Below are 27259 nucleotides of genomic sequence, written 5' to 3'. Positions count from 1 at the left end.
TTTTCCTTCAACCCAGGGGACCACTTGGGTCCGCTGCCGTCAGTCCTTCTCCTTCCCCCACCCCCAGGATCTACTTTCCTATTGCAGGTCTTCTGTTTCTGGGCATTTCTAATCTGCGGCAAGATACACCGTGTGTTCTTCCAAATCTGCCTTTGTTCTTGGCATCATGCTTTGGTGACTCACTCATGCTGTGTCACATGCTGGTACTTGGTGACTTTTTATTCCCAAACGGCATTCACTGTAAGGACAGACGTTATCTCTTGCTTATCCATCAGCATAACATATATTATTAAAAATAGATTTTTGGGCTGGAGAAATGGCTCAGCAGTTAAGAGCACTGACTGCTCTTGCAGAGGACCTGGGTTCGATTCCCAGCACCCACATGGTGGCTACAAACCGTCCTTAACTCCAGTTCCAGGGGAATCCGAAGCCCTCTTCTGACCTCTGCGGCATTGCACGACACGGGTGCACTCACGTACATGCAGGCAATACACTCATGCATATAAAATAAAAGTAATAAAGAAAGTATTTAAAAAGATTTTCATGTACATATATTTGATCCATTGGGTTGAAGGAAATATTTCAAAATGGACTGTGCTGATAATTGCACAGCTGAATAAAGTCACTAAAACATTGAATTGTATACTGTGGAAGAATGGATTATAATTTAGAAATGATCACTTAAAGGTATTGTATGTATACAAAAAACTAAACAGAGGCAGCAGAAAAAAGACAGCTGAGGTGGTGTTTTTGTTGCTTACTTTTATTTTTATTTTTTGTCCTTTTGAGACAGGGTCTCCTTGTGGTCACAGCTGGTCTGGAACTCACTATGTAGACCAGGCTGTCCTCTATCTCATAGAGATCTACCAGCCTCTGCCTCCCGAGTGCTGGGACTAAAGGTACGCGCCATGACTCTTGGCTTTTCATGGCTTACTATTTTATATGGTTTACTTTTTCACGCTTAGAATTCTGTGTTATTCCCCTAGGAAATCATCTACTTATTTTTGGCTTTTTATTTTTTTCCTTTTTTGAGACAGGGTCTCTTTGTACTGTCAGCTGGCCTGAAACTTGCTATGTAGACCAGACTGGCCTTGATCTCACAGAAATCTGCCTGCTTCTGCTTCCTGAGTGCTGGGATTAAAGGCATGTGCCACCACATCCAGCATCTTTGACATCTTTTTAGAGTATACAAACACATACATATAACATACACTCGTCATGTGTACATATACACATATTGTATACCTCTGAACAGTCATTTATTTTATATTTCAACAAGAAATACAGGTTTTTAAACTTTAAACACAGGTTTTAATATTTTAACTCATGGTTACCAAAGCTAAGAGAAACAACTATACTGACCTTATTGGGTTATGATATATCTGAATTAGATATATACAACCATGCTTTAAATTTTAATTAGTCAGTTAATTATTTCAATAGGGCCTCACATATTCCAAGCTGTCCCCAAATGTGATATGTATTTGAGGATGACCTTGAATTTCTAATCCTCTAGCCTCCATATCTTGAGTGTAGTGCTGAGATTACAGTCGTGCACCGCCACACTTACTTTATGCAGTGCTGGTGAGTAAAACCAAGGCTCTGTGTCTGCTAGAAAGCACTCTACCAGTAGAACTACACCTCTGGCCCTGTTCTGCGATTTTAAGGCCCCCTGTGTTTTCTTTCAGGATACTTTGGCTCTGCTTGTGAAGAAAAGGTGGATCCCTGCATGTCGTCCCCATGCCAGAGCAATGGTACTTGCTATGCGGATGGACTACACTTCACCTGTGGTTGCAGCCCAGGCTTCACAGGGCCCACCTGTGCCGAGCTTGTTGACTTCTGTGCCCTTAGCCCGTGTGCTCACGGCACATGCCGAAGTGTGGGCACCAGCTACAAATGCCTCTGTGATCCAGGTTGGTCCTCCTTTGGAGACTGTAAGTCTTTTTGCAAAAGGCTGTTAGTTTTTCTTTTGCATCTGAGGAAATGTCTGTCTATAGGACATGATATAAATAGATGCTAATTTTACTCATTTATGACATGCTTTATCTTTAGACTTATTGTTCTACTTTGTTTCTCCATTGCTGTGACAAAACACTCTGACCACTACCAACTTGGGGAGGAAAGGGTTTGTCTTACATCTCCCGGGTCACAGTTCATCAGGGAGCCCAAGGTAGGAACTCAGGGCAGGAACCTGGAGGCAGGAGCTGGAGCACAGGCCATGGAGGAATGCTGCTTACTGACTTGCTCCCCTGACCCCTGCTCAGCCTGCTTTCTTATGCAACACAGGCCCACCTGCCCAGGGGTGGCACCACCCACAGTGGACTGGGCCCTCCCACATCACTCAAAAATCAAGAAGGTGCCCCACAGACATGGGCACAGGCCAGTCCTATGGAGGCAATTCCCCACTTGAGGCTCCCTCTACTCAGGTATGTCAAGTTGACATTAAAGCTATCCAGCACACTTAATCTTTTAAAATACTTCATTATTTTATGAGTGCAGTTCCTGCATATATGTAAGAGCGCCTGTGCTGTATAGTACCCATGGAGGTCAGGAGAAGGTGTCAGATCCCCTGCATCTGGAGTTAAGGATGGTTGTGCTTGGGAATCGAATCCAGGTCCTCTGCGAGAGCAGTCAGTACTCTTAACCACTAAGCCATCTCTCTAGCCCCTGGACTTAATCTTTATAGGGTTTAAAAAATGCCATTTTTTTTTTTACCATAGGCAATTACATTCATTATAGGAAAAATGGAAAATACAAAAAGTAAAAATAGAGTTAAAATGGAATAAATCTTCTAACACAATTTACTTTTAACAATTACTCTAGGTCATTCCAGAGCTTTTACTGTGTGGCATATATTTTGCTAATATGTACTTATGTTAAATGGGTTTTTCCCTTTTAATGTCTATAAAAAGCACAATGCAGTCCGTTCATAGCTGACTCATCTATTACTATTCTTACTCTGTGCACACAGTGCTATATCTCTGACTTCTGTAAATATTCAGTAGCTCCATCATTTATTTTCCAAAAGTCTTTGCATTTATAATGCTGGGTTTTTTGTTTGTTTGTTTGTTTGTTTTTGAGACAGGGTCTCCCTGTAGCTCCAGCTGTCCTGGAACTCACTATGTAGACCAGGCTGGCCTCGAACTCACAAAGATCTGCCTGCCTCTTCCCCCCAAGTGCTGGGATTAAAGGCGTGTGCCACCACGCCCTGCATAATGCTGGTTTTTTAGTTGCAGAAGTTTTGAAACCCAGACCTCAGAGTGATGACTGGTCCCAAATTGTGTCTTCCTAACCTACTGGTGTGGTCTAAAAAGCATGCACATCCAGCCCCTTTTCTCTCATTTCTAGTCTACCCACATCTCCATCCTTGCATGAGCTGTCTTTAGATGACTTCCTAGCACAAATCCCCACATGTGTCTCTAACCATATGGGTAACTAACACTTGGTTTCATTAACTCCTGGCTCTGCCCTGGTTGTGGGATACCTGCTCTGTGCATCTCCATCTCTCTTCAGGAACTGAGTTTCCCTTCCCAAAGTCCCCAAATCACCCACAATATCACTTTCATCATCTTCACAAGAGGATACAGTCATGTACCTCATAGGGATGTTTTTGTCCATAACAGATGCCATACAACAGTGGTCCGTAGGATTAAATAGTGTCTGGATATCCTAGCCATTTTAGCTTGTACAAGAACACATGATGTTTGCATAATGATGGAATCACTTAACAATGCATTACTTACAATTCATCCCAGTCCTTACTTGACATGTATTATCGTGGTGGTATGTGACTCTCTACCCCAAGGGTGAAGTGTGTGTGTGTGTGTGTGTGTGTGTGTGTGTGTGTGTGTGTAAACAGCTTTTCAATCAACAACAATACCTCTGAACTGCCACTGAGTGAGTGGTCATCTTCTTAGGTTCTTAGCTGGATGTTTGACATAATTGTTCCTTTCAGGGTCACATTCATGCAGAATATCTCAAAGGTCACTCAGTACTTTTAGTACCAGACTGACAGAGGGCCTGAGCCTACTAGATTCCAACCCCAATGGTCCTGGCTCGAAGGCCCCAGTGTCTGGCCCAGAACTTCCCAAGGCCACGTCCCATACTGACAGACCAATTAAAGGAATTAGTGGGAAGCACAGCTAAGCTTTCGAAGGGTGTTGAAAGCTTTTTGCACATAGACTCTTAATTCTCTGATTTTCTAAGGAGTTGATATTTTGCCAAGTTCTTCCTTCCTCTCTGCTCTGAAATACAGAGGAGGTGCTGTTTAATCTGCTGGTAACAGTGTTAGGCTTCTCCAGGGAAACAGGAGACACACACAGAGATTTATTTTGAGTAACTGGCTCATGCAATTGTGGGGACTGGCAAGTCCAAAATCTGTAGGGGAAGCTGGCAGGCTAAAAACTCAGGCACGATTTTTGTGCTGTGCTTTGAAACTGACATCCTTCTTCTGCAAGAAACCCAGGTCTTTGCTAGTAAGGCCTGTGGGAGCTTGGATGAGTCCTACCCTCATGATGGGAAGTGATCCAGTCTACTCTAGACTACAGATGCAAATGCTTATCACACCTGAGAAAAAATTCCTTCATTGCCACTTGTAGGTTAGTTGAACCTATGAAGTGAACTATCATAGTAATATTTATGGGTTCCTTGTAAACCTTGCCATGAAGTACCTTAAAATCTTTGTATGACATTTGTGTCTTTTCTGGGTCTGCACCATGTTCTCCTGTCAGAGCCTTGGTAGACATGGGAGTAGTTGCCTCCCCTCGAGGGCCTATTTTTCACTTCTATAGGTCTAAGCAGAGCCACATGCTGAGGAGGGAGGCAGACCAGGACTGTGCCCTTCCTCACTGGGAATGCCCATCCCTAGGCCAGTTGGTGTATGCAGACTGAACAGGTGCCTCTGTGCTGGGAGAGAACAAACTTCACACATGGCATGCGGAGGGGGACAACTGGATGGCCACAAGCTCTCTCAGATATCATAGCACAAAAAATAACACTGAAAATAAATTTAAAAAGGGCTAAAGAGGTGGTTCAGGGGTGAGAGCACTTGTGACTGGTGCACGGGGCCAGAATTGGGTCACCAGCACACACAATGGGTAGCTCACAACAGCCTATAATTTCACCTCCAGCAATTCCGATGGCCTCTTTTGGTCTTCACAGGCACCCACACATGAATAAAAAATAAGAAGAAATCTTAAAAAAAAAATTGCCATAGCATGGGCAGCAGGAACTACAACCTTCCTGTCAGGAAGTACCTTCATCCTCTTCCACCTGCCTCCTGAGAACTTTACTTCCTTACGTGAAGCCCCGCATCCCAAATAATGCAAGACCAGAAAACAGCCTTGTTTGCTTGTTCTTTTGACCATATTACATTTTCTGACATATTTAATTGGTTTACTTTAAAAAAATTAAGTTGGATGTAGTTATTTGAAGATAAATGCCATTTTTCCCTCTCTGTGTCTCTGTCTCTGCTCTCTCTCTCTCTACCTCCTTCCCTCCCTCCATCCCTCCGTCCCTCCGTCCCTCTCTGTTACATGCTCCTAAGCAGTAACTAACATGGTTCTGTGTTTCTCCTGCTCTGGGAGAGGCGGCAGTGGGGGAAAGGACACATCTATGAGATTCTTACTTATTGACTATGAACATGAGAAATTTACAGGGCATCTCTGCACCTCAGTTTCTTCCTTGGTTGTACTTGGTTTTCTTTCTTCCTTGGTTGGGGGCATTCAGGGAAGCTCCTCTGTTGGTCTCATATTGACAGCTACTCATTCAAACTTTCTTCCCATCCATAGGAATTCCAGTAGCCTCCTTTGAGGTACAGGGGACTGAGACATCGCCCACTATGTTCCACTTTCCCCTCCCTCTGCTCTCTGCTAAGACCATACCCATCTGGAGCTTTTAGCTTGGTAATTGCCTGTGGTCCAGCACTAGCTCTAAGTGTCCTTGAAAATCCCCCAAATTGCATCTTCCATTCCATGATACCTTCATTTAGTAGGCAGCCTCCAATGGGGCTCTGGGGTTCCATCATGGCTTGCTATCAAACCTGGGAGAAAGAATGAGCTTTCGGATGGTTAGATAACTTTATGTGAAATAAAAAGGCATTTAAACATCTGGCAAGAATTTACATTTTAAGAGGTGAACATAAGTCTGTGAATGTGAATTTCTCATCTTAATCTTTTGGAGAATGTAATTGCTTTACCAGTAGTTTGCATAATAGAAGAATCTTGTAAGAATCGGTGAAATTGGGTGTCTAGCTCTAGAGTAGTGGGCTGGATCGTCTCTATAGAGAACAAACAGATCCTGTTTTGTAACTGGCAGCAGATTGGCAATTAGTTCCTATCTGAAAAAAAAATGCCATTTTGATTACTGCAAATCAGATGTGTCAGGTGTTAGTGTTTTCAAGCCTCAGTTCTGGCCATCATTCCCAGGCTTTCTGATGGGGTTTTAATACTAAATAATAAAATGTCACTTTTGAGTAACTGCTAACATATCATCCTCCAGTGAGTTTTTAAGTTATAGGCCACCAATGCCACCAATTCTTAAAAATATTGTAAATTGAAATCTCCCCAAGACTGGAGAGTTGAGTCTTGGAGTTGTTGCAGATATTAGATGTGAACATGCCAAGGACACATGGTGGCTGTTTCAGTGGTGCCATGACATAGTATGTCCCTAGTACAGTGGGGGCATCTTTGAGGTAAACTATTGGAGGTTCAGTGCTGTAGATTACCAGTGCTAGAAGCAGTGGCTGATGGGAAGGAACATGGCTCACCCAAGATGGCTAGCCTGGGCCCCTCTTACCCTTGAGTTGTAACTCTGCATTTTTTGCTGGGTTGTCAGCCTCGCTTCTCCAGCATGTACCTCACACGGAGCTATCCTAAGGGAAAGAAGGCCTAAGGATTAGAGTATTTTGTGTGGATATATATGTATTAATTTTTATGAGTAATGTCTCCGATGCCCATCAACTCATCTTTAGTTATGCTCCTAGACTAGCCTTGGGCAGTTGTTGGTCAATTCCTCAGCAGATTCCTTTCTACCAAAGGGTTAGTAATTCAATGACTACAAAATAAAAGGTTAGACTTCCTCCAGAGGATGTGCTTTTCTCTTTTCTAAAATGAATCATATTTCTAGGAATTTCAGATACTAGTTTTTTCTATTTTCTATTTACTTTACCTGTAGGCTACACTTCTGGACACCGTGGCCTGTAAGATACAGATGGTATTGCTTCCTACTGTTATATTCAGGCTTAGCAATAACAGAACTCTAACAGCACCTACTGGAAACAGAAGTAAAGATAAGACTTAATGGTTAGGATTTTCATAGTAATTGAACAGCAACAAAGAAATTAGCATATTTATAAGGACAGGAAGACATTCAGTTCACTGATGAATGTCTGGGTGCATTCTTGGATAAGTACAGTGGACAACTTCCATCTTTTATGAACCAGGGGACTTTATCTGCTTCACTGGGATGACAATTCTTGTATTTAATTAACATGCCCTCATCTGTCTGCTTCCTTGTTCTTGAGAGGTGTAGATTGTACAGAATATATTATCTCTAGTTCCCAATCCTGTTAACATAGCCTTCCTGTTTTATACTCCAAAATATGATGCCTGTCCTCACCATCTGGTTGAAGAAAGGAGGAAGTTCTATTTACCCAATTACAGCTTTATCCATGGAGACTTGTCTCATTCTCCACCTGAAAAAAATTTAAATGTCTTCATGGACATGTTGATGACACTAAGAACTTGGAAAGAGAGGAGTATCCACTGACATCTGGAGTGTGTCTGTCACCTCCAGGCAAACCCTGAAATTGTTAGGAACTGGCCTAGTATACACGGTGTCTTCATGGACATGTTGATGACACTAAGAACTTGGAAAGAGAGGAGTATCTACTGACATCTGGAGTGTGTCTGTCACCTCCAGGCAAACCCTGAAGTTGTTAGGAACTGGCCTAGTATACACGGCGGGGGCCTGGTGGCTCCTGTTGGACATAAGGACAGACACCATTTCAAACATGATGATATTAGATATGATCACTCGGAGGTCGTAGCAAAGTAAGACAAGACAAGACCACATCATCATTTTTTCAAAGACACAAAAGATAACCGTCAGCCCAGGCCTAGTGGTACAGGTTTATAATCTCAGGTACATGGGAGGCTGAGACAGGAAGATCACAAGTTCAAGGCCTTCTTATATAGCTGTCTAAGCATACCACTGGTCCTGCTTTCTGATGACATCCACTCTAGAGTTGAGTACTCTGAAAATCACTGACTCAGAGCCTACCGCTCTCCTGCGTTGTATTTGGTCTGTACTTCTGCTTTGCCTCTGAACAAAAATGCTTGCTACTTTTCTATCTGTGTGAACTTCCTCAATTCTTTGACCAAGATGCCAAGAACTTGGAAATGCCTGATGCAGACAGCAACCATCAGTAACATACTTACAGTTGAGAAGAACTGAATCAAAGTCTCAGCTTTCCCTCTGAACTGCTGTGCTGTTGGCATCTGTGAAATGGGGTTAAATGGGTTATGGAGCTCAAGAGAGATGCTGTGTGTAGTCACCTACTCTAAAGTCTGTAACAAGATGGTGACGCAGTATGAATGCTAGATGCCCTGGAAAGGGCACTAAGGGAATTACTACACCTGCGCTCACATTGTCTTCGTGTGAGAGTCAAGCTTACATTTACTTTAGAGATAGGATTGATTTCATGGCCATGGTTGGCAGTCTGGGATAATATGTTCACATCCAACTTGTCCGGGGATTAAAGGGCTACTCACTGTCTTGACATGACCCTGTCTGTGACTGAAACACTGAGTCGTTAAGGACTAGGTGTTGGACAAAACTCTGTAACTGGAAGTTTCTTGATTGGCCACAGTCTTTACAATGTGGGACCTGTGGTTGCCATTTCTGTGCCCATGACTCTCAGCCAGATAGGAATGAAGCCAGGATTGAACTTAGGCAATCAGGACTCAGAGTCTGTTGCCTCAGAATAAACAGGAAACAGGGGCAAACCATCACCGTTATTCATCAAGGGTAACAGTGAATGAAAAAATGAAGAATTCAGCTGAAATTTTTAAGTGTCTCAATAGCTTCCTTAAATTAGCACATTAAATTGAGACTCATCAGCCACACTGGTTTGCTCTGCTGACTGGGTGGCAGGGGGACCTTATTCAGGCTAACTGCTTCAAGTTGCTTCTGTCTCTGAGAACCCACCCTACCCGGACTCTGTCCATCATGTGACATATATTTCCTCTTACTCTTCGGTTTTAGCAGTCCTCGTCTTTTATTTAAGGATAAGGAAACTGAGGTGGCGTCAAGGGTCCAGACAGCAGGAAGTGGAGGTGATAGAACCCCAGTTCCACCCTGCATTTGCCCAACGTTACAGATCCCTTGCCCTTGACTACCTGGAATCCTAGCTATAAAACCTCTGCCCACCTTGGCCTCTCGCTTTGAACAGCCACAAAAACAGACTCAGACTCCTTTGTCTCAGCACTGAATCTGAACCTGTGACCCCTAGGCTTGAAGGTGGACATGACTCTGCTTCAGTGAGTGACTCTTGGACAATGCAAGTTTCTTACTTCCCAGCACAGAGGTATAGAAGTCTAATGTTGCTGGGGACAGAACTATCATGAGCAAATAGACTCCCTTTTCATCCTGGCTCTGCTTCACTCTGAAGCTCCAGGGATTGGTACTTTGAGCTTGATGCTCAGGGCTACCTGGGATGGAAGCTGTGATTGCGTTTGACCTGATGTCTGCTGGATGCGCCTAATTAAAGGAGCTGTTTCTCCTCTGACTCAAAGGAGAATGCAGATACAGCCACACGACAGGTGCTGCCCTTCGGCTCCAGTAGTTTCTCTTGATTGGTGTCTCTGACTTCTGGCATCCTTGATGCCTACTAACAAGTTTTCTTGAGTCTACATCTCTGAAAGCATCCTGTATTGTGTACATGGACTTCTTTGAGATGACTTCTTTTCACTTGGTTCTGGAAACACCACAGTCCCTGATGTGTTTTCTCTTGCGAGTTTTGTCACTTTTAGTTTTCTGCCTTGAGACAGCTTTGGTGTCCTGCATGTCTGGTTCTCTCTCCCACAGGACTGGCTTTGTATAAGTGATGGCTGTCATTGAGCAGAGGCCCTGCTGGGCCTCAGAACTTCAGCACTGGAGACCCTGTAGCAATGCCTGTTACTGTTGATGTATGAGATAGACTGTGGCCGACTGTAGCCTGAATCCTAAGCCCCTATTAGAGACCCAATAAGGAGATTCATCTGCATGTCCAATTTTATTTTGGCTTTTTAGCCTTCAGTAGTCTTTAAAATTCTTCAGTGATTCGGTTTGTACAAAGACCTGGGGGCAATGCCCTGTGTTTCTTCCATTGGCATCATTCCCTCATGGCCATCGTGTTTCAGTTTGAAAGCACATTGTAAAAGCTGATGCATTCACAGAGTGCTTTGGCAAATGGCTTCCATTTTAACAAAGATTCATAGCCCTTAGGTTTGCCTGCAGAAGACTGATGCACGACCTCTTTCTTTCTTATTTTTTAAAAGTCATAGCACACCGTCAGCTTGAAGCAGATAGTGATTACAGGGCACCGTGTCCTCTCCATCTTACTCAGTTCTTCCTGTTCAGTACTACAGTTCTCTATTTAAAATTCAATTTTGCTTTACAGGAATTGACTAACAGACCGTTGTAGTTGGCTGGACTGAAGAATTAATGACATGTTGTATTTCACTTTTATTCTCTAGATGGCTTTTGATTGCACAGATGAAGAAGACCAAAAAAAAAAAAAAAACCAAAAAAAAAAAAAAACCAAAAAAAAAAAAAAACCAAAAAAAAAAAAAAACCAAAAAAAAAAAAAAACCAAAAAAAAAAAAAAAACCAAAAAAACAAAAAAACAACCCACAAAGCAAAGATCTCAGGTCTAATTCGTTGTTAAGATGTGGCTTTTAGGTTGGAAAAGCCCACCGAAAGAGGTTTGGATTAAGGAGTATGTGGTGCTTGGGGCTGTGGTTTTGGAAAGGTTCTCTTACTACCTATTACTACCTAAAAATACCTTCCTACCAGTTCTCTGGCCTTTAAAAGTTTATTTACCTGGGTGGTCATAGTCTTTCAAGTTGGACATTGTTCCTGGAAATAAAACATTTTGTATCAGTTAGTTTCTGTTGCATAACAAACTACTAAAGGACTTGGTGGCTGAAAATGGCTGTTTACTGTTTGTAGTCCCATGGGGTGGCAATTTGGGAAAGGCTTAGCCGAATGGTCTCCTCTCCGTTTCATATGGCAGTACGCATGCTCACACATTCTTCCACGGTCAGTTGGCAAGTTGGCTGGAGACTGACCGGTCCCGAGTGACCCCACTTACGTTGCTGGCTGTTAGGTGGTTGGGGGGCAGGGGACACAGGACCATGCTTCTCTTATTGTCCAGCAGTTCAGTCCTGGTGGTTTCACCTGACAGCTGGGTTCCCAGAGCCACAGTGGAGGACTTGGCCTAATACTTATGCAGTCTTAATCTTATTTTATTTAAAACATTAAAAATTATATTTGTTCATTTTTTGTATGTGGGGGGGGTAGTGGAGTGAGACACCCTTGTCATGGCACACATGGATATCAGGGAACAGTGTGAGGGAGTCAGTTCTTTCTTTCCACCAGGTGGGTCCTGGAGATTGAACTCAGGTCATCAGGCTCGATGGCAGGCACCATTCCCACTCAGCCATCTCTCCAGCCCTAAATACATTTTGTAAACGTTGACTTTTCTCTTGTTTGCTAATGTTCCATTGACCTGAGCAAGTCATGGGACCAAACTCACAAACCATTTTTTTCTTTTTTTATCAATATGTATTTGTAATTGATTTTTTGTGCACTTCATACAACTTAATCATATTTAGATCCTCTCCCTTATTTGCAGCCCTCCATAGCACCCCCACTGAATTTCACTCATTCTGTCATATATGTTAAGGTCTATCAAGTCAAGTTTGTGTCCCCAGATGTCCCTTAGTGTGAGTTTACCCACTAGAGCCTGGTCAGCCTGTCAAGTGTTACTCCCTTAAAGAAGACCAACTGTCCCTCACCCAGCAGTAATTAGCTGCCAATAGTTCCTCATTTAAGTTTGGGACTTACCCATTTCCCCAGTTCTCTACTGGGTTTTTCTCTGTTTGAGTTTATATGGGTCTTGTGCATGCTGTTACTTATGCTGTAAGTTCATATGTGCAAGTTCTCACCTGCCTGGAAAACTTTGTTTCCTCGTGATCATCCACTGCCCCTGGCTCTTACAATATTACAATCTTCCACCCCCCTCTTCCTCAGTGGTCCTTGAGCCTTGGGTGAGTGAGTCTCCATGGTTCCTTCCTCCTCCCTTTCCAGTTAATTACCCCATTTCCCTATGTCACCCCTGGTACCACCTGTCTCCTACTATCACCCTTTTCTCAGACTCCTTCTTTCCCTTTACCTCCAAGTTTTTTTCCCATTTTCCTGGCTCCTGTGGTTATATCAGGATATATACGCACATATAAGGATTTGGTGCTAAGATCCACAAATGAAAGAATGTATGTTGTTTGTTTCTGAATCTGCTTTACTTAGTATAACAGTTTCTAGTTCCATTCATTTACCTGCAAATTTCCTAATTTCATCTTTCCTTACCACTGAGTAGACCTCCATGGTGCACATGTACCACACTTCTTAGCTATGTGAAAAGAGCAGCAAGAAACACAGATGAGTAGTAACTGTAGTAGGATGAGTCCTTTGAGTATATGCCACGGAGTTGTAAAATTGGAAAATATGGTAGAGTTATTTTTAGTTTTTTGAGTTCTCCCCACTGCTTTCCATAGTGGATGCACGAGTTTGCATTCCCCCAGCAGTGAATGAGCATTCCCCTTTCTCCACATCCCCACCAGCATTTGGTGTCATTTGTTTTCCTAGCCAGTCTGACTGGGGTAAGATGGCATCTTAAAGTAGTTTTTATCTGCATTTCCCTAATTACTAAGGGTGTTGAGCACTTCTAAAGGTGTTTCTCAGCCATTTTTATTTTTTCTTTTGAGAACGCTCTGTGCAGATCCTTACCCATCTTTTAATTGGGTCAAAGTTTTCTTGATTCTTTGGGTTTTTTTTTGAGTTCTTTGTATATTCTGGATATTAATTGGCACAGAAACAGACATATAGATCAATGGAACAAAATAGAAGACCAAGCATGAGTGCACGCAGTTCAGTCACCTAATATTTGACAAAGGTGCCAAGAACAACACTGGCGGAAAGACAGCATCTTCAACACATGGTGCTGGCAAAACTGGATCTCCACCTTTAAAAGAATGAAATTAGATGCTTATCTATCACCCTGCATGAAAGTCAGCTCTAAATGCTTTAAGGACCCCAATGTGAAGCCTGAAACTCAAAGTGTTAGAAGAAAACGTAGGCAGTATCCTATAAGACATAGGAATAGGAAATGACTTTTTAAGTTGGACATCAGTTGCTCAGGATTTAAGGTCAACAGTCAACAAATGGGAACTTGTTAAACTAAACAGCTTCTGTACAGCAAAGGAAACAACCAAGAAACTGAAGAGGAAACCCACAGAGGAGGAGAAAATACTCACAGCTATACACACTGTACTTCTTCATACACACATACCTCATGCAATATTCTCTCTATATGTGTCAGAGCAAATTTGAGGAGAAAGAAGAGGAAAAACAAAAACTCTGTCATCCTTGCCTCCTTGAAGAGAGGAGAGGATGAGGCCCCAAGGAGCCTGCCAGCTTATAAGGCACAGATAAGTGACATCTGGGAAGCCACCGCCCCGATTCTGTGTGGATTGCAGTTTTCCCCAACTTTCTTTCCTTCAAGTTTCATTTTCTACTTTAGATGACCCATCTGTACATTCCCCCAGAGTCTTCAGCCACCAAATAATGACACATTTTTGAACTTCTACTGGTTTATGACTTCTTAAATAAGCAAATGCTTTCTCATGCATCTTTAATTCATTATAGGTGATCAGAACAGCATTTGAGATGACTCAAATTATTGAATTGCAATGACAGTTTACTTACATCTTGAAAATTTCTTTCTAATCCAGTTATTCCAATCAGTTCTATTGGTTAAACTTCTCCATGCTGTTCTGTAGCTAAAGTTATGATTCTGAAAGTCAGCTTCAGCCTGTTGAAGCTTATGATGCTCAAGATGGTAACCAAGTTGGAAGGGGCATGTTAATAAAAATGTTTGTGCATAAGTGTGAGAAGTTTCTCTTGTATTTAATAATTTTTTTTTTAGGATTTCACATACTTATTTGAGAAGGCAATGCCTAATAACATTAGAGGGCTCTAAATTTGCATTGTGTCTTTGAATGGCTGTAGATGAATTGACAGGGGAAAATAGTACATACAGAAAGAAAAAGTCATGGTCTATGTTATGGATCCTATGCACTAAAATTATCTGGAACAGTCCTAGTCACAATGTTTTGTTTTCTATCACGTGCAGACTGTGGCACCAAACCACCAAACTCCTCTTCTCTTCTCTTCTCTTCTCTTCTCTTCTCTTCTCTTCTCTTCTCTTCTCTTCTCTTCTCTTCTCTTCTCTTCTCTTCTCTTCTCTTCTCTTCTCTTCTCTTCTCTTCTCTTCTCTTCTCTTCTCTTCTCTTCTCTTCTCTTCTCTTCTCTTCTCTTCTCTTCTCTTCTCTTCTCTTCTCTTCTCTTCTCTTCTCTTCTCTTCTCTTCTCTTCTCTTCTCTTCTCTTCTCTTCTCTTCTCTTCTCTTCTCTTCTCTTCTCTTCTCTTCTCTTCTCTTCTCTTCTCTTCTCTTCTCTTCTCTTCTCTTCTCTCCTCTTCTCTCCTTTTCTCTTCTCTCTCTCTCCATATATATATATATAAATGAAGCCACCTCTGATAAATCAGAGGAAATGCTACAACTTTTGTCACAGAATGTTTCCAGTTTCTGGTTTGTAAAAATTATCAGTTTAGATTGCAATTCTTTGACAATAATCTTTTCAAGAAAAATATCGAACGGTCAAAGAAGTTGAATTGGAATACATGTCTCAATCAGAATTTGGGCTTGTTTCTTCTCGTCATGCTTAGATCTGTACGATACCCAATGTCTTATGATAATACACTGTGGCTGTAATAAGTGATAATATACCTCAACAGTGAGCAGCTTAGCTTGCGTTTCCAGGTTACAGTCCGTCGCCATGGGGAAGTCCACAGAGGCAAGGTCTTGAGATGGCTGGTCACATCACAGCCACAGTTAAGATCGGAAACACATGAATGCATGCACACTTGGCGCTCAGCTAGCTTGTGCTCAGCTTGATTTCCCTGCTCACACAGTTCAAGGCCCCCTGAAGTATGGAATGCTGCTCCCTGCAGTGGGCTGCATCTTCCTTCGTTAATTAACTCAATACAGTTCTCCACAGACAGGCCAAACCCACGAAGACAATTCCTCATTGAAACTCTCTTCCCAGCGATTCTAGATTCTGCCAGCTTGACAGTTAAGCTATCACACCAGTACAACCTTCAATAATAGTCTAAATAATTTAATGTACTATTTTTAATAATTTTGTGTAGTTGGATGCAATCCGTCCCCTGAGGTCAAGCGTGAAGCAAAGTGTCTACTTGTGGCTGTCAGACTGACTCAGTATTTCAAATGTTTGGAACATTTCAGATTTCAGATTTTAGGATTAGGTCTACCCAAGCAACAGGAGAGATGGTAAATTAAGAAAATTTAATAAATAATGAAATAAGTTGAAAGCAATTAAACATTTAGCAGAGTTCTTGTAGTCTAACATCTTAACATTTGTGTTTATCAATATACATACTTGCATGAAATCATCACCTTGGATTCTTAGGTGCTGCAATAGAATCTTGATCTTTGATACACACACACACACACACACACACACACACACACGCATGCACGCATGCACGCATGCACGCACGCACCCTCAACTCCCTGCTCCCTTCCACTCCCTCCCGTCTCCCTGCCATCTGTTGCCTGTGTTGTTCCAGCATCTTGCCTGGTGCAGGAGACCTCTGGGGTGGGAGGGCTCACGGCAGCCTTTCTTTCTCAGGTCACTTTGTCTTCTTTGTCTAATCTATAAGCTGAGCCACAGCAGAGTCATCTTTCAAGTCACCTGCACAGCACTGTCTTGTCACGATGTTCATTCTTTAATTCTTCTGTTTCAGTGCTGCACAAAGGCATTTCCATTTAAAAATAATTTTTAACAGTCCATGGGATGCATGTTTTGCTTCCCAATGAGTAACTTTAACTGCCGATGCCCTGTGTTCAGAAGATATATTAGTGAATTTTGTGTGTGTGAATTATGATGAAGGAATAGTTGAGTATCTAGTTTGTAATTCAAGGGAATCATTTCTTTTTTTAAATATGATTTGATGGGTTGAGTTGCATCTCCCTGTGACATATATTTCCTTCTATTAGAGACATCTTTTTATGGCATCTTTGTAGCTACGTTTTTAAGTAACTTCTCCCCTTAGAGAGCCGATGTAGATCATAGGTAGAATCCACCCCCTAGTGGCTGAAAGCAATATGAAAACATCATAGGAGTAAAAGTTTATGAAGGCATGGAAGCTTGTTTTTCGTGCGGCTAGATGGTGACCCAGTTCTGAAGGTACTCCTTAGAGAAGACTTTTCAGAAAGGTGTGTGGATATGGATAGAAGCATCCTCAAAATTATGGTCAGGTCACGTCGAAGGTCAAACACTTGTGGGTATGCAGGTGCTTCACGACTGGGAGGTCACTTCATTTTTGATGAACCCATGCTATCACGTCACCAAGTGCATCTCTATGTCCGTCTCTTGTTTGTTCTTCATGCGGTTTTGAAGGAGATGCTGACATGCTCAGCTAGCATAGCAGTGGTGGTTTGCTTTCCCGCTATGTTGGTAGCCTTTTCTTCAGCTATGACATGCATTGATACTCTTCATACATCTGGAGAAGTTTCTGGATTTTTGAATGGAGATTTTCTTTTCTACAGATGGAAAGGTAAGATTCTTGTTTTAAAAAGCATTTTCAGCTGGGCATGGTGGCGCACGCCTTTAATCCCAGCCCTCGGGAGGCAGAGGCAAAGGCAGGCAGATCTCTGTGAGTTCAAGGCCAGTCTGGTCTACATAGTGAGTTCCAGGCCAGCTGGGGCTGCAGGGAGACCCTGTTCTAAAAAAAAAAAAAAAGCGTTTTCTTGGACTGGAGAGATGGCTCAGAGGTTAAGAGCTCTAGATGCTCTTGAGAAGGATCCAGGTTCAATTCACAGCACCCACATGGCAACTGATGACTGTCTGTAACTCCAGTTCCAGGGATCTGATGCCCTCTTCTGACCTCCCCAAGCATTGCATAACATGTGTGCACTTATACACACACAGGCAATACACTCATAGACAAAATAGAAATAATAAATATTAAAAAAGCATTTTCTTTATTAGCAAGTCATCTCACAATGATGATTGTTCCCTGTGTCTTTTAAAAATATTTAATTTACTTTTTTGAGAATTTCATACCTTTGTACAATGCAGTTTGATCATAGCCACTCCGCTTTTCCCCTCCAATTTGTCCCTGCCCCCTCCATGTCTCACTACCAACTAAATGTCCTCTCTTTAAAAATCACTGAATTGAATTACTACTTCCATATGTGCACGGGTGTAGCGCCATCCATCAGAGCATGGGCAGCCTATCGAGGACCACATCCCTGAAGAAAACTGGCTCGTTCCCCAGCAGCCATCACATACCAACAGTTCCTCAGCTAGAGGTGGGCCTCCTGAAACCTTTTTCTGTTCACGCTGGCATTTGACTGGTTTGATTTTGTGCAGGTCTTTTGCAGGCAGCCTTAGATGCTGTGAGTTCATGAGGGTACTGGTCCCACCATGTCCAGAAAACACTGCTTCTCAGTAGTTCTCCCCCACTGCTGGCTCTTACAATCGTTCTGCTCTCTGTGTCTTAATAGGGTTTATCTTTCTCTTTTTAGACTATAAAAGTTCCCATCCACTGAAAAATCCATATACACTCAGAGCCCTTCTTATATCCCCTAGTTCCTTATTTTTCAGTCAAGAATTGCCTGCAGGGCATGTTTATCGTTTCCCTTGTAATGTGAAGCATGGTTTGGAGTTTGGATACCACACATATAATATCTGGAAAGCTTGGATGATATCATCCCTTCATATTATACAAATAACATATTCATTGTGAAACATTATAAAACATGGAATATACATTTAAATATATAAAATAAGCCCTTAACCAAATCACTATCAGTTTTGGAAAATACTTTCCAGGCATTTTAATGCATATTTGTCCAACGTGAATCTCTGTAAAGAAAATAACTCTTCTGTATTGATGAATGCAAAAGTCTCTGCCCTAGAATTTAATTTTCCTAGCAAATTTAATTCACTCAGTTGGATCAAATATATTCTCTATTCTCCAATCTAAGGAAGTGAAAACAGAATGGACTATGGTTAAAGAGAAAGTACAGAAATGGGATCAGATATTGAGCAGGGAGTCAGAATCCAACCACTCAGCAGGAAGCCACATCTTGCCTTGAGGTCGTTCTCAGGAGATGAGGCTGTGGGAAGGAAAAGGGGCAGCTTTGGGAAAAGCCAAAGATGAACAGCACACCTAGTACTCTGAGCCACTGGTTAGAGCTGGGCTAGTTAGCCAGGCACTGTGGAGGTTATCGAGCTGGGTTAGCCAGCCGGGTACTGTGGAGTGCTGAGCTGGTGCCGTGTGTTTTTCCACTAAGGGGGTCTTGGCTGCTCATATGATGCAGTGTCTTAGGGCAATGGCATCTTTTAGCATCTGAATGCTTAGTGCTTTTGTAGTATATGAGAGCCTGGTGCTCACTTAGGAGCATAATGCCTAAGTTGCCTATTTAAATAAAATTTATAGCTTGGGTCATGTGACCACACTGCACATGGATCAAGTGCTTATTGTGTGCCAGACGTCGTGCTGGATGCTTCCTTCGTGGACAAGGCCAAGTGCATGCCCTCTGCAGGACAGGACAGGAGCCTCCTCCCTTTACACGCTCTCTTTCCCGCTGCAGGTTCCCATAAGATGCCACTCACCGACACTAAGCTGCAGTCACACACTTGGGTGGTCTAGAACTCCTCACCTGCAAACAATACTGAGTTGCAGAAACATGTTTACTGAAGAGAAAATGGTATCAAGTACCACTTTATTCGTAAAGGGTGACTTTTTGAAACTGCTCCACCTCATCCGTTCCTTTATCTTGGTGACTCTCCAAGGGCAATGCTCAAGGTCATTATATTGGGTAGTGATGTGGCTCTTCAGAGAACTCATATTTCTGAAAGAAATCCTGCTCTCTTCCTGATCTAATTTTACTATGTTCTAGAACTGATTTCTGTTTCTGTCTTCATGGCCTTTGTCTTTTTGTCTCTTTGGTTCCTGCTCCATCTCAACACCTTTGGATTCTTCACTTCCTGTTTCTCCCTCTTCCTATATACCTTTCTCCCCCTCTGCCCTTCACTGTCCCTTCCTCAGGGCTATCTCCCTGGGGACTAACCAGCTCTTGGGCCGCTGCCTCCTCCTGCTCTCCAGCCCTGGGTTTGTATGGATTTAGATGGCTGATGGTGTCTCAGTAAAGGTACCGCATTGCTTGCGCTCACTATATATGCTCAGTGACTGGCACGGTGCCCTACATAGAGTGTACAACTGTTTGTTAAACCAAAGAATGAATCCATGGAGGAGACAGGCCTGAGATTCAGAATCACCAACCCTCACCACATGACTAACGACAGCAAGTCTCTGCAGAGATGAGACAGGACATGTATGGCACAAGTGAGTAATTGGGGTGTGTCTGAGATGACTTGTCATTCATCCTCTGGAAAGCTCAGGAAGGAGGTGGGATCAGTTGATGGCTTAGTCACACATACATGGCAGAGACCTTTCAAAATCAAACCTATCTTTAACGCTTCCATGTTAATATTTCTAAGAACTATAAGTAGAGACATGGGCTGACTTTTGTCTTTCAAAATCTATTTTTTTTTTCTGGCCCAGGTACCCTGAGCAGTGAAAGGATAACAAAATACGATAATAAAAGAAAGAATAGGTGGGTATGTGAGGTCATGCCTGTAATCCCAGCCCCTGGGAGGCTGAGGCAGGAGGATTTCCATGAGTTAAATGCCAGCCTGGGCTATGCGGTGAGTTCCTGACCAGCTTGGGTTACAAATGTGAGACTTTTTCTCAAGTAAATAAATAAATAAGGAAGACGGTATCAACAGCCTCCTTCCCCCCACACCAAGTACTGCTCTGAACTTAAAGAACATTCTCTGTGTTCACCTCTATTTTCTTGCTTTGTGAGTGAGACACAGGCTTACTATTACCCAATAAAAGTCTTTGTGGGTCTGTTTCAAACAGTGTTTGACAGGATAACTAGTGGGGATTTTTGCCCATTTATTTCTATTGTGAACCTTCACACAAAGAAAGATGAGGTAGACAGACAGACAGACCACTCCCAAGTTCTTCAGTGCTCTACCCAGTAAAATGAAGGCATTGCCTGACACCCGGCAGTGCCACAGGCTGCATGTCATCACTGACTTTCATAGGAATTCGCGAGTTTCCAGCCAATCATATTAACTAAATAGGATTAAGTTCTCCATGCCTACATCTCTAACTACTAAGGGTGAGGTGGAGTATTTGGTCTCTTGGAAATTGGCCTAGACTTGAATTAGTCATGGGTGTTCCCATCTATTTTCTGAAAAGGAAAAAAAGTATCCTTTGAGTTGGAAACCACCTGTCAAGACAAGGTACCTCTGCTCATGGCAGCCTGACTGCAAAGTAAAGCAAGTTGAAAAAAACACCACATACTTTAAAACTGCTCTGGCCCTGAGTTCAGATGCTGGGGTGTGAGCACCTGGTCCCTGTCCTGGGCACAGGGCCGCTGGGTTTTGACTATCCTGTTGGGAGTCTTCCTTTGACATAGCAAGAAGCACAAATTACTCTCTAGAGGCAACAGGAATGGATGATTTGCCGGAATCTGTCACACAATGTGTGGAAGCCATCTGGCTACAACCAGAATCTTACAGTATGGGATTTTCAGAGGGTGACAACGTGATGGGCCAGGCAAGGAAAGAGCTCCGAGTAAACAGTGTGGGCCGCAGCCAGTGTAGGCTTACATCAGTGTTTACGTGGCGTGGAGACAGTGTGGGAGAATGTGAAGTACTGACCGTGGGAGGCCTTGCTTTCCAGTAGGATGAGTTCCACTTCGAACACAGCAGCAAGTGTGTATAAGCAATCCCTGCCCCTGGTCAGAACCCCAGGCCCACTGTGCCTGTATTGAACTTCTGGGCCAGTCACTCATGGTCTCCTTGCCTATTTCTTTCTGTGTTCTTAAATGCAGTTCTATTGGGGCAGCCCTTTCTGAAAAACAACCCTACTGCCTGACTTGCTGGGGTGTGTGATGTGACACTAGGAGATTTCCAGCATTTCAATGTTCTCTGGAGAAAGGGCCCACAGAATGTATAAGTATACATCTATCTATCTATCTATCTATCCATCCATCTATCATCTATCATCTATCTATCTTATCATCTATCATCTATCTATCATCTGTCTTATCATCTTTCTATCATCTATCTTCATCATCATCATCATCATCTATCATTTGTCTATCATTCATATATTTATCAATCTATCATCTATCATCCTCATCATCTATCATTGATCTATCTATTTTCCATTTATCATCATTATCTATCATCATCTATCTAAAATATATCTGTGTCTATCATAATCATCATCATCTATGTATCAATCATCTATCTTTTTTATCTATCTATCTATCTATCTATCTATCTATCTATCATCTATTATCACCATCCATCATCTATCTGTCTATTATAATCATCATCTATCTGTCATCTATCTATCATCATCTATCTATCATCTATTATCATCATCCATCTATCATCTATCTGTCTATTATAATCATCATCTATCTATCATCTATCTATCATCTATCTATCTATCTATCTATCTATCTATCTATCTATCAATCATCTATCCTCTATCATCTATCCTCATGAAAGGGGGTTTGCTAGATTGGCTTGTACTATTGGAGGATGGATAGTCCAACCTGGCAGTCTGCATGTGGGAGACACAGTAGCAGAACTCAGTGGCTTCAGTTCAAATATTTGAAAGCCTCAGAGTAAGAGGGACCAATGATGCAGCCCCAAGCCGAGACTGAAGGCCTGGAAACTCCCGGAGGGTCACTGGTGTGAGTCTGCACTGAAACACTGAAGAAGCTGGAGTCGGAGGATCAGGGGCAATTGTGACAGCAATAAATGCACCTTCTCAGGAGCAGGGCTTGCATACACTGGCCAGCTTCCTCGTCTGCCTCTTTGATCCCGTCAGGTTCCCCAGCCTGTGGGATGGCGCCACCCACATTCAGGACCAGTCTCTTCTCCTCAGACTCTGCTTGTCAGTCTTCTCTGATAATGTACTCACAGACACTCCCACACCCACACCTGTTCCTTACTTGTTCCTGAAGCATCTCTCGGCACAGTTGAGCTCACAGTCAAGATTTGCCACCACATTAAGCATAGTGGCAGAACTGCAATAGAGTTCTCAGTACCTCAAAATCACCAGGAGGGGCCATGTCCTCCCTCCCTCCTGCCTTCATCCCATTGCTTGGGATAAACCCTGCCCCAGATGAATCCAGTACCCACCTCCTTCTGGGATGGCACTGTTGAAGGCAGTCACCCAGGGCTAGTACTACAGCCAATTTTCAAGGGCAAGGGTCCTTTTAGGTCTGCTGAGAAACATTTTTCTCTGATAAATTCATATTCACTCTTAGCAACCCCTTGAAAACAAATTGAAAACTACATATCCTCAGATCCCTTCCAATCTCTCTTACCTTACAGAAAGGACCTAGAACAGTGTTCTCAAAACAAATGCTTCAGATATTATCTAGAGATGGTTTGTTAGATGAAGTTTGTTCATCGCAACCCAAGTGGGAGAGCTACTGGAATCCAGTGTGTAGAAGTCAGGAATGCTGCCTGACACCCCACAATTCACAGGGAAGTACCCACCAGTAAAGTATGATGTAGTTCAAAATGTCAATACAGCATCCCACTCCCCTGTATTTGTATAGGACCCACCCCCAGTGAATGGTCTGAGGCCATGGACAGCACCAAGTTCTCTCTATGGTAATTCTTTGGTGTCTGAAGGGGCGTGGTCCCAGCACACACATATACCACACCCCAAATCTGTAGATGCCAAATTTCCTGTATAAAATGATATAGAATTTGTGTATGATCTATGTCTATCCTCTTGTGTATTTAAATCATGTCTAGGTTTTTATTCTTCTCAGTACTATGTAAATATGTAAGTAGTTTTACTGTGTTAGGGAGAACAACAAGAAAATAATCTTTACATGCCCGGTCAAAGATAACTTTTCTTCCAAATAGTTTTGAGTGGTGGTGCTCTGAGTCCCTGGATGTGGAGCCCACAGATACAGAGCACAGACTAGATGATGGTTTTCTTGATATGTACTTAGGGTTCAGCATGGGTACATTGGGATGATTCATGTCCCAGGCAGGATGGGGAGAGATGTGTGAAATTTTATCATGCTAATGAGAAAGGCATGTGATACATCACTTAGGAATGTCTATTTTTGAAATACGCCATTTAAAGTTTTTAGGCCACAATTTACTGTGGGACAGTGAAACTACAGAAACTAGAACACGAGGAGAGAGGGCATACTGTCGCATCACAACTGAAAGCCTGAATCAGATGTTACAGGCCGAAGTCTATCCCTCCCCAACTTCATTTGTTGAACCTGAGGAGTTGGGGAGATAGCTCATTCATGAGTGCTTGCCATGCAAACCTGAGGACTGAGTTGGAGCCTCAGAACCCACATAACAGTGCACACTTGTAGTCACAGTGCTGGGGAGGCGGAAACAGAGGCATCCCTGGGACTTGCTGTCCAGCCAGATTAGCCTACTCAGTGAGTTTCAAGTAGAAGAGAGACCCTGCCACCAAAAACAAGATGGGCAGCACCCGAGGAACAGCACCTGAGGTTGACCTCTGACATCCACACAAAAGCACACAGATACGCACATGTACTCACGTACTCACACAGATACACACACGTGAATACTCACAAACAAACCCCCCACAGACAAAGAGGTAATTAAACAGCAGCAAGGTCCTGCAGTACAGCAGTGATGATGTCTTTAGGTGCTGGGCAAATATCCCAGTGGTGTTCACATGCAGAGGAAAGACCAGAAAAAAAAAAAGGCCAGAGCAAGAAAGTAGCTACTTAATTCCACCAGTCTGTGGTGTTTGGTTGTGGCAGCTTTAGAAGACTGAAACACTAGGCAGTGTATTTTGGAACAACATGGGAAAGTAAAGAGTGCATAGGATTGACTGGATGGCCTTGACCACTTTCTTTACCTCTATGACTCTTAATTTCGCCTCCGTAAATTGGGACTATTCATATCTTCTATCTCTTGTTTTATTTCTATTTTAAGACAGGGTCTCACGTAGCACAGGCTGGCCTTGAACTCATTATATAACCGAGGATGACCTTGAACTTCTTATTTTCCTGCCTCTACCACCACAGTGCCAGGATTCCAAGTGTGCATCACCACACCTGGTTTATGTGGTACTGGTGATAGAACCCAGGGCTTTGTGTGCCTGCCAGGAACTTTGCTAACTAAGCTCCAGCCCAACCCTCCTTTTGGAATTAAAAAATATTTTATTTATTATTTTTGTTTTATGTGTATGAATGTATTGCCTGCATGTATGTAAGTGTACCTGTGTCATGCAGTGCCCACAGAAGTCAGAAGAGGGTATTGGGTTCCCCTGGAACTCAAGTTACAGATGGTTGTTAGCTGCCATATGGGTGCTGGGAGTCGAATCTAGGTCCTCTTCAAGAGCTGCTAGTGTGTTTAACCGCAGAGCCATCTCTCCAGGCCCCTTTTGGGTTTTGATAAAGGTTCAGAAACACACATAGAGTCTGACACAGAAGTAAAGCCATTCCTTTGGTGCTGCGCTCTGAGAGCCTTGCAGGTAGAGACTCTGCTCGAGATCTTTGTGCCTGGGATACAAAGAAGTCCAGTAGCACCATAGGGGGAACACCCTCTGTGTGAGCATTCAGAGTTTGGATGGAACTGCTATGGTTTGATAACTTTTCCTTCTGAGAAGTTATGGGCATGAACATTGAAGCTGCAGCCTCTGCCTTCAAGCTGGAGGAATGACAGTACGATTTCAGACTGTTCCAAGTGTTATGATAGGGATCAGCTGAGTGAGGGAAGGTATTGCACACACATTACATGGCTGGGGAGATGGCTCAGTTGGTAAAGTGCTTGCTGGGCCAGCATGAGGACCTGAGTTTGAATCCCAAGCACCCGTGTAAAAAGCTGAGCACAGAAGCAGGTATCTGAGAGGTGGGAGGTGAGACAGATGGATGTTTGGAGCTCACTGGCCAACTAGTCCAGCCAAATTTGTGCATTCCAGGGGCAGTGAAGACCTTGTCTTAAAAAATTAAGGTGGGGAGCAACTGAGGAAGACACTGATATCTACTTGTGGCCTTTGCATGCACATACACACATGCATGCTCACCTGCATGTTTTATCGCTCTCTGCTGATTCTCCTGGGACAGGAGTTCTCTCATTGAACCTAGAGCTAGGCCGGTGGCCAGCAAGCCCCAGTGATCCTCCCGTCTTGTCTCTTCCCCCCGACAGTGTTGGGATTACAGGTGCATGCTGCCACACTGGGCTTTCGTTTAGTTTTTACAGAGGATCAGAACTTAGGTCCTCATGCTTGTGTAGCCCCTTTTGTATGTGGTTCCCTCCTGTGAGCTGCGGTTCCTTCCTGTGACCTGGAGCTGTGGTCCCCAACCATGAACCATGGTTCCACATTCCTTTGGTGATGGTCTGATGGCAGAGCAGAGTGGAGGGTGGAGGACCTTGTGGTGTTGGGCAGCAGTTTCAGTCTTCTCTGAGTGGCTGCACTCCTCACAGCCCCTCCCCTGAGGTCCCAGGTTGGGCATGGCAGTGGCCTTGTCTCTGTGCTGGATTTATGCTGGGGACAGGGGAGGTTAGTCTTGGGAGGATTGATTCTCTAGGATGGACTCCCAGCCTCCCTTGATGGCCAGCTATGGTTTTGACCCCACACGTGGTCCTGGGCACCAGGCCTTGACCTTGGACCTTTTCCATTAACCAGGCATCACTATGTTTTCCATCATTTTTCTATTACACTTCTACAGCTCCAGTGTGCCTTCATACATGCCCTACAGAAAATGTAAAACATCTGATTGAACTTCTAGAGATAAAAATCACAGTCTGCAGTTAAAAATAAAACAACAAATAAATAAAATTTTAAAAAGAAAAAGTTCCTTTGACTAGCCTAATTTTTCAGAGCCTGGCTTACTGCCCTGAGCTAATTTCCCTGAATTAATTATCAGCAGGGGGTGGGGGGTGGGCAGTGGCTGTCTCACTTCACAGAGCCCTTCTCCTTTGGAAGGAATGCTTTTTAATTCAAACAGTCCAATTTAGGGATCTTTGGAAACAAGTGTAAAGGGTGCCTTGACATTTCAGTAAAGACATTTAAATGTTACTGTCTCTGAGGAAACAGTTGTAGAATATGAAACTTTCTATTCCCTCCCCCCAGGAAGAAAAACATCATCGGTTTAATTACTTCTGTAAAGTAACTTCCTCATCTGTTTTGTCTTTCACATTGCTGGTGGAAAAAAGATAATGGTACAGTTTTCAAAATACGAAATAATTATGGATAATTTTATGACACTTGTTTTGGATTTTTGTTAAAGTATGAAATATCTCAATCCAGAAATCAAGAGTGCATGTAGCAATATATTACAGACCAAGGCAGTAAAAGATCTGCTGGGAATGCAAACAGTTGAAAAGATGCATGCCATGATGGTGTTCTGCACTGACATGGAAAGGTTCCTTCAAACCCAGGGCCTCATGCACGCAAGACAAGCACTCTACCAGCTGAGCTCCATCCCCACCCCTCCAAAAAATGTTCTTGTAATTAGGAAAGGAAGCCCAAAGACACTAAATTTGCTTTCTGTGTGTGCATGTATGTATAGATGCATGTGCACATATATGTGTATGCATGTGGAGGACAGCCTGCGGTTTTATTCCTCGGGGCTGTCCATCTTTCTTTTGGAGACATTGTTTCTCACTAGCTTGCAACTTGCCAAGTAGGCTAGCTGGTTAGCCAGTTAGCTACAGAGAGCCATCTGTCTCTGCCTTCCCTGCACTGGGATTATAAACAACCATACCTATATCTTTTTTTTTCCAATTTATTTATTT

At 43.0% G+C, this 27259-nt stretch overlaps 1 protein-coding gene across 2 annotated transcripts in view; it reads left to right on the top strand.

The window, feature by feature from the left end:
• Positions 1 to 27259, top strand: part of Dner (delta/notch like EGF repeat containing) — a 384891-nt gene that overhangs the window by 310690 nt on the left and 46942 nt on the right. For both annotated transcript variants that reach the window (XM_008844457.3, XM_029568995.1), the window contains exon 8: positions 1689 to 1913. In XM_008844457.3, the coding sequence (XP_008842679.1) occupies positions 1689 to 1913 (225 nt within the window). The remainder of the gene's footprint in view (positions 1 to 1688; positions 1914 to 27259) is intronic.

This window comes from Nannospalax galili, unplaced genomic scaffold (assembly GCF_000622305.1).
Source record: "Nannospalax galili isolate Female #2095 unplaced genomic scaffold, S.galili_v1.0 scaffold220, whole genome shotgun sequence".
In the NCBI taxonomy this organism is placed as follows: domain Eukaryota; kingdom Metazoa; phylum Chordata; class Mammalia; order Rodentia; family Spalacidae; genus Nannospalax; species Nannospalax galili.
This window is presented reverse-complemented; position numbering and strand designations above follow the sequence as displayed.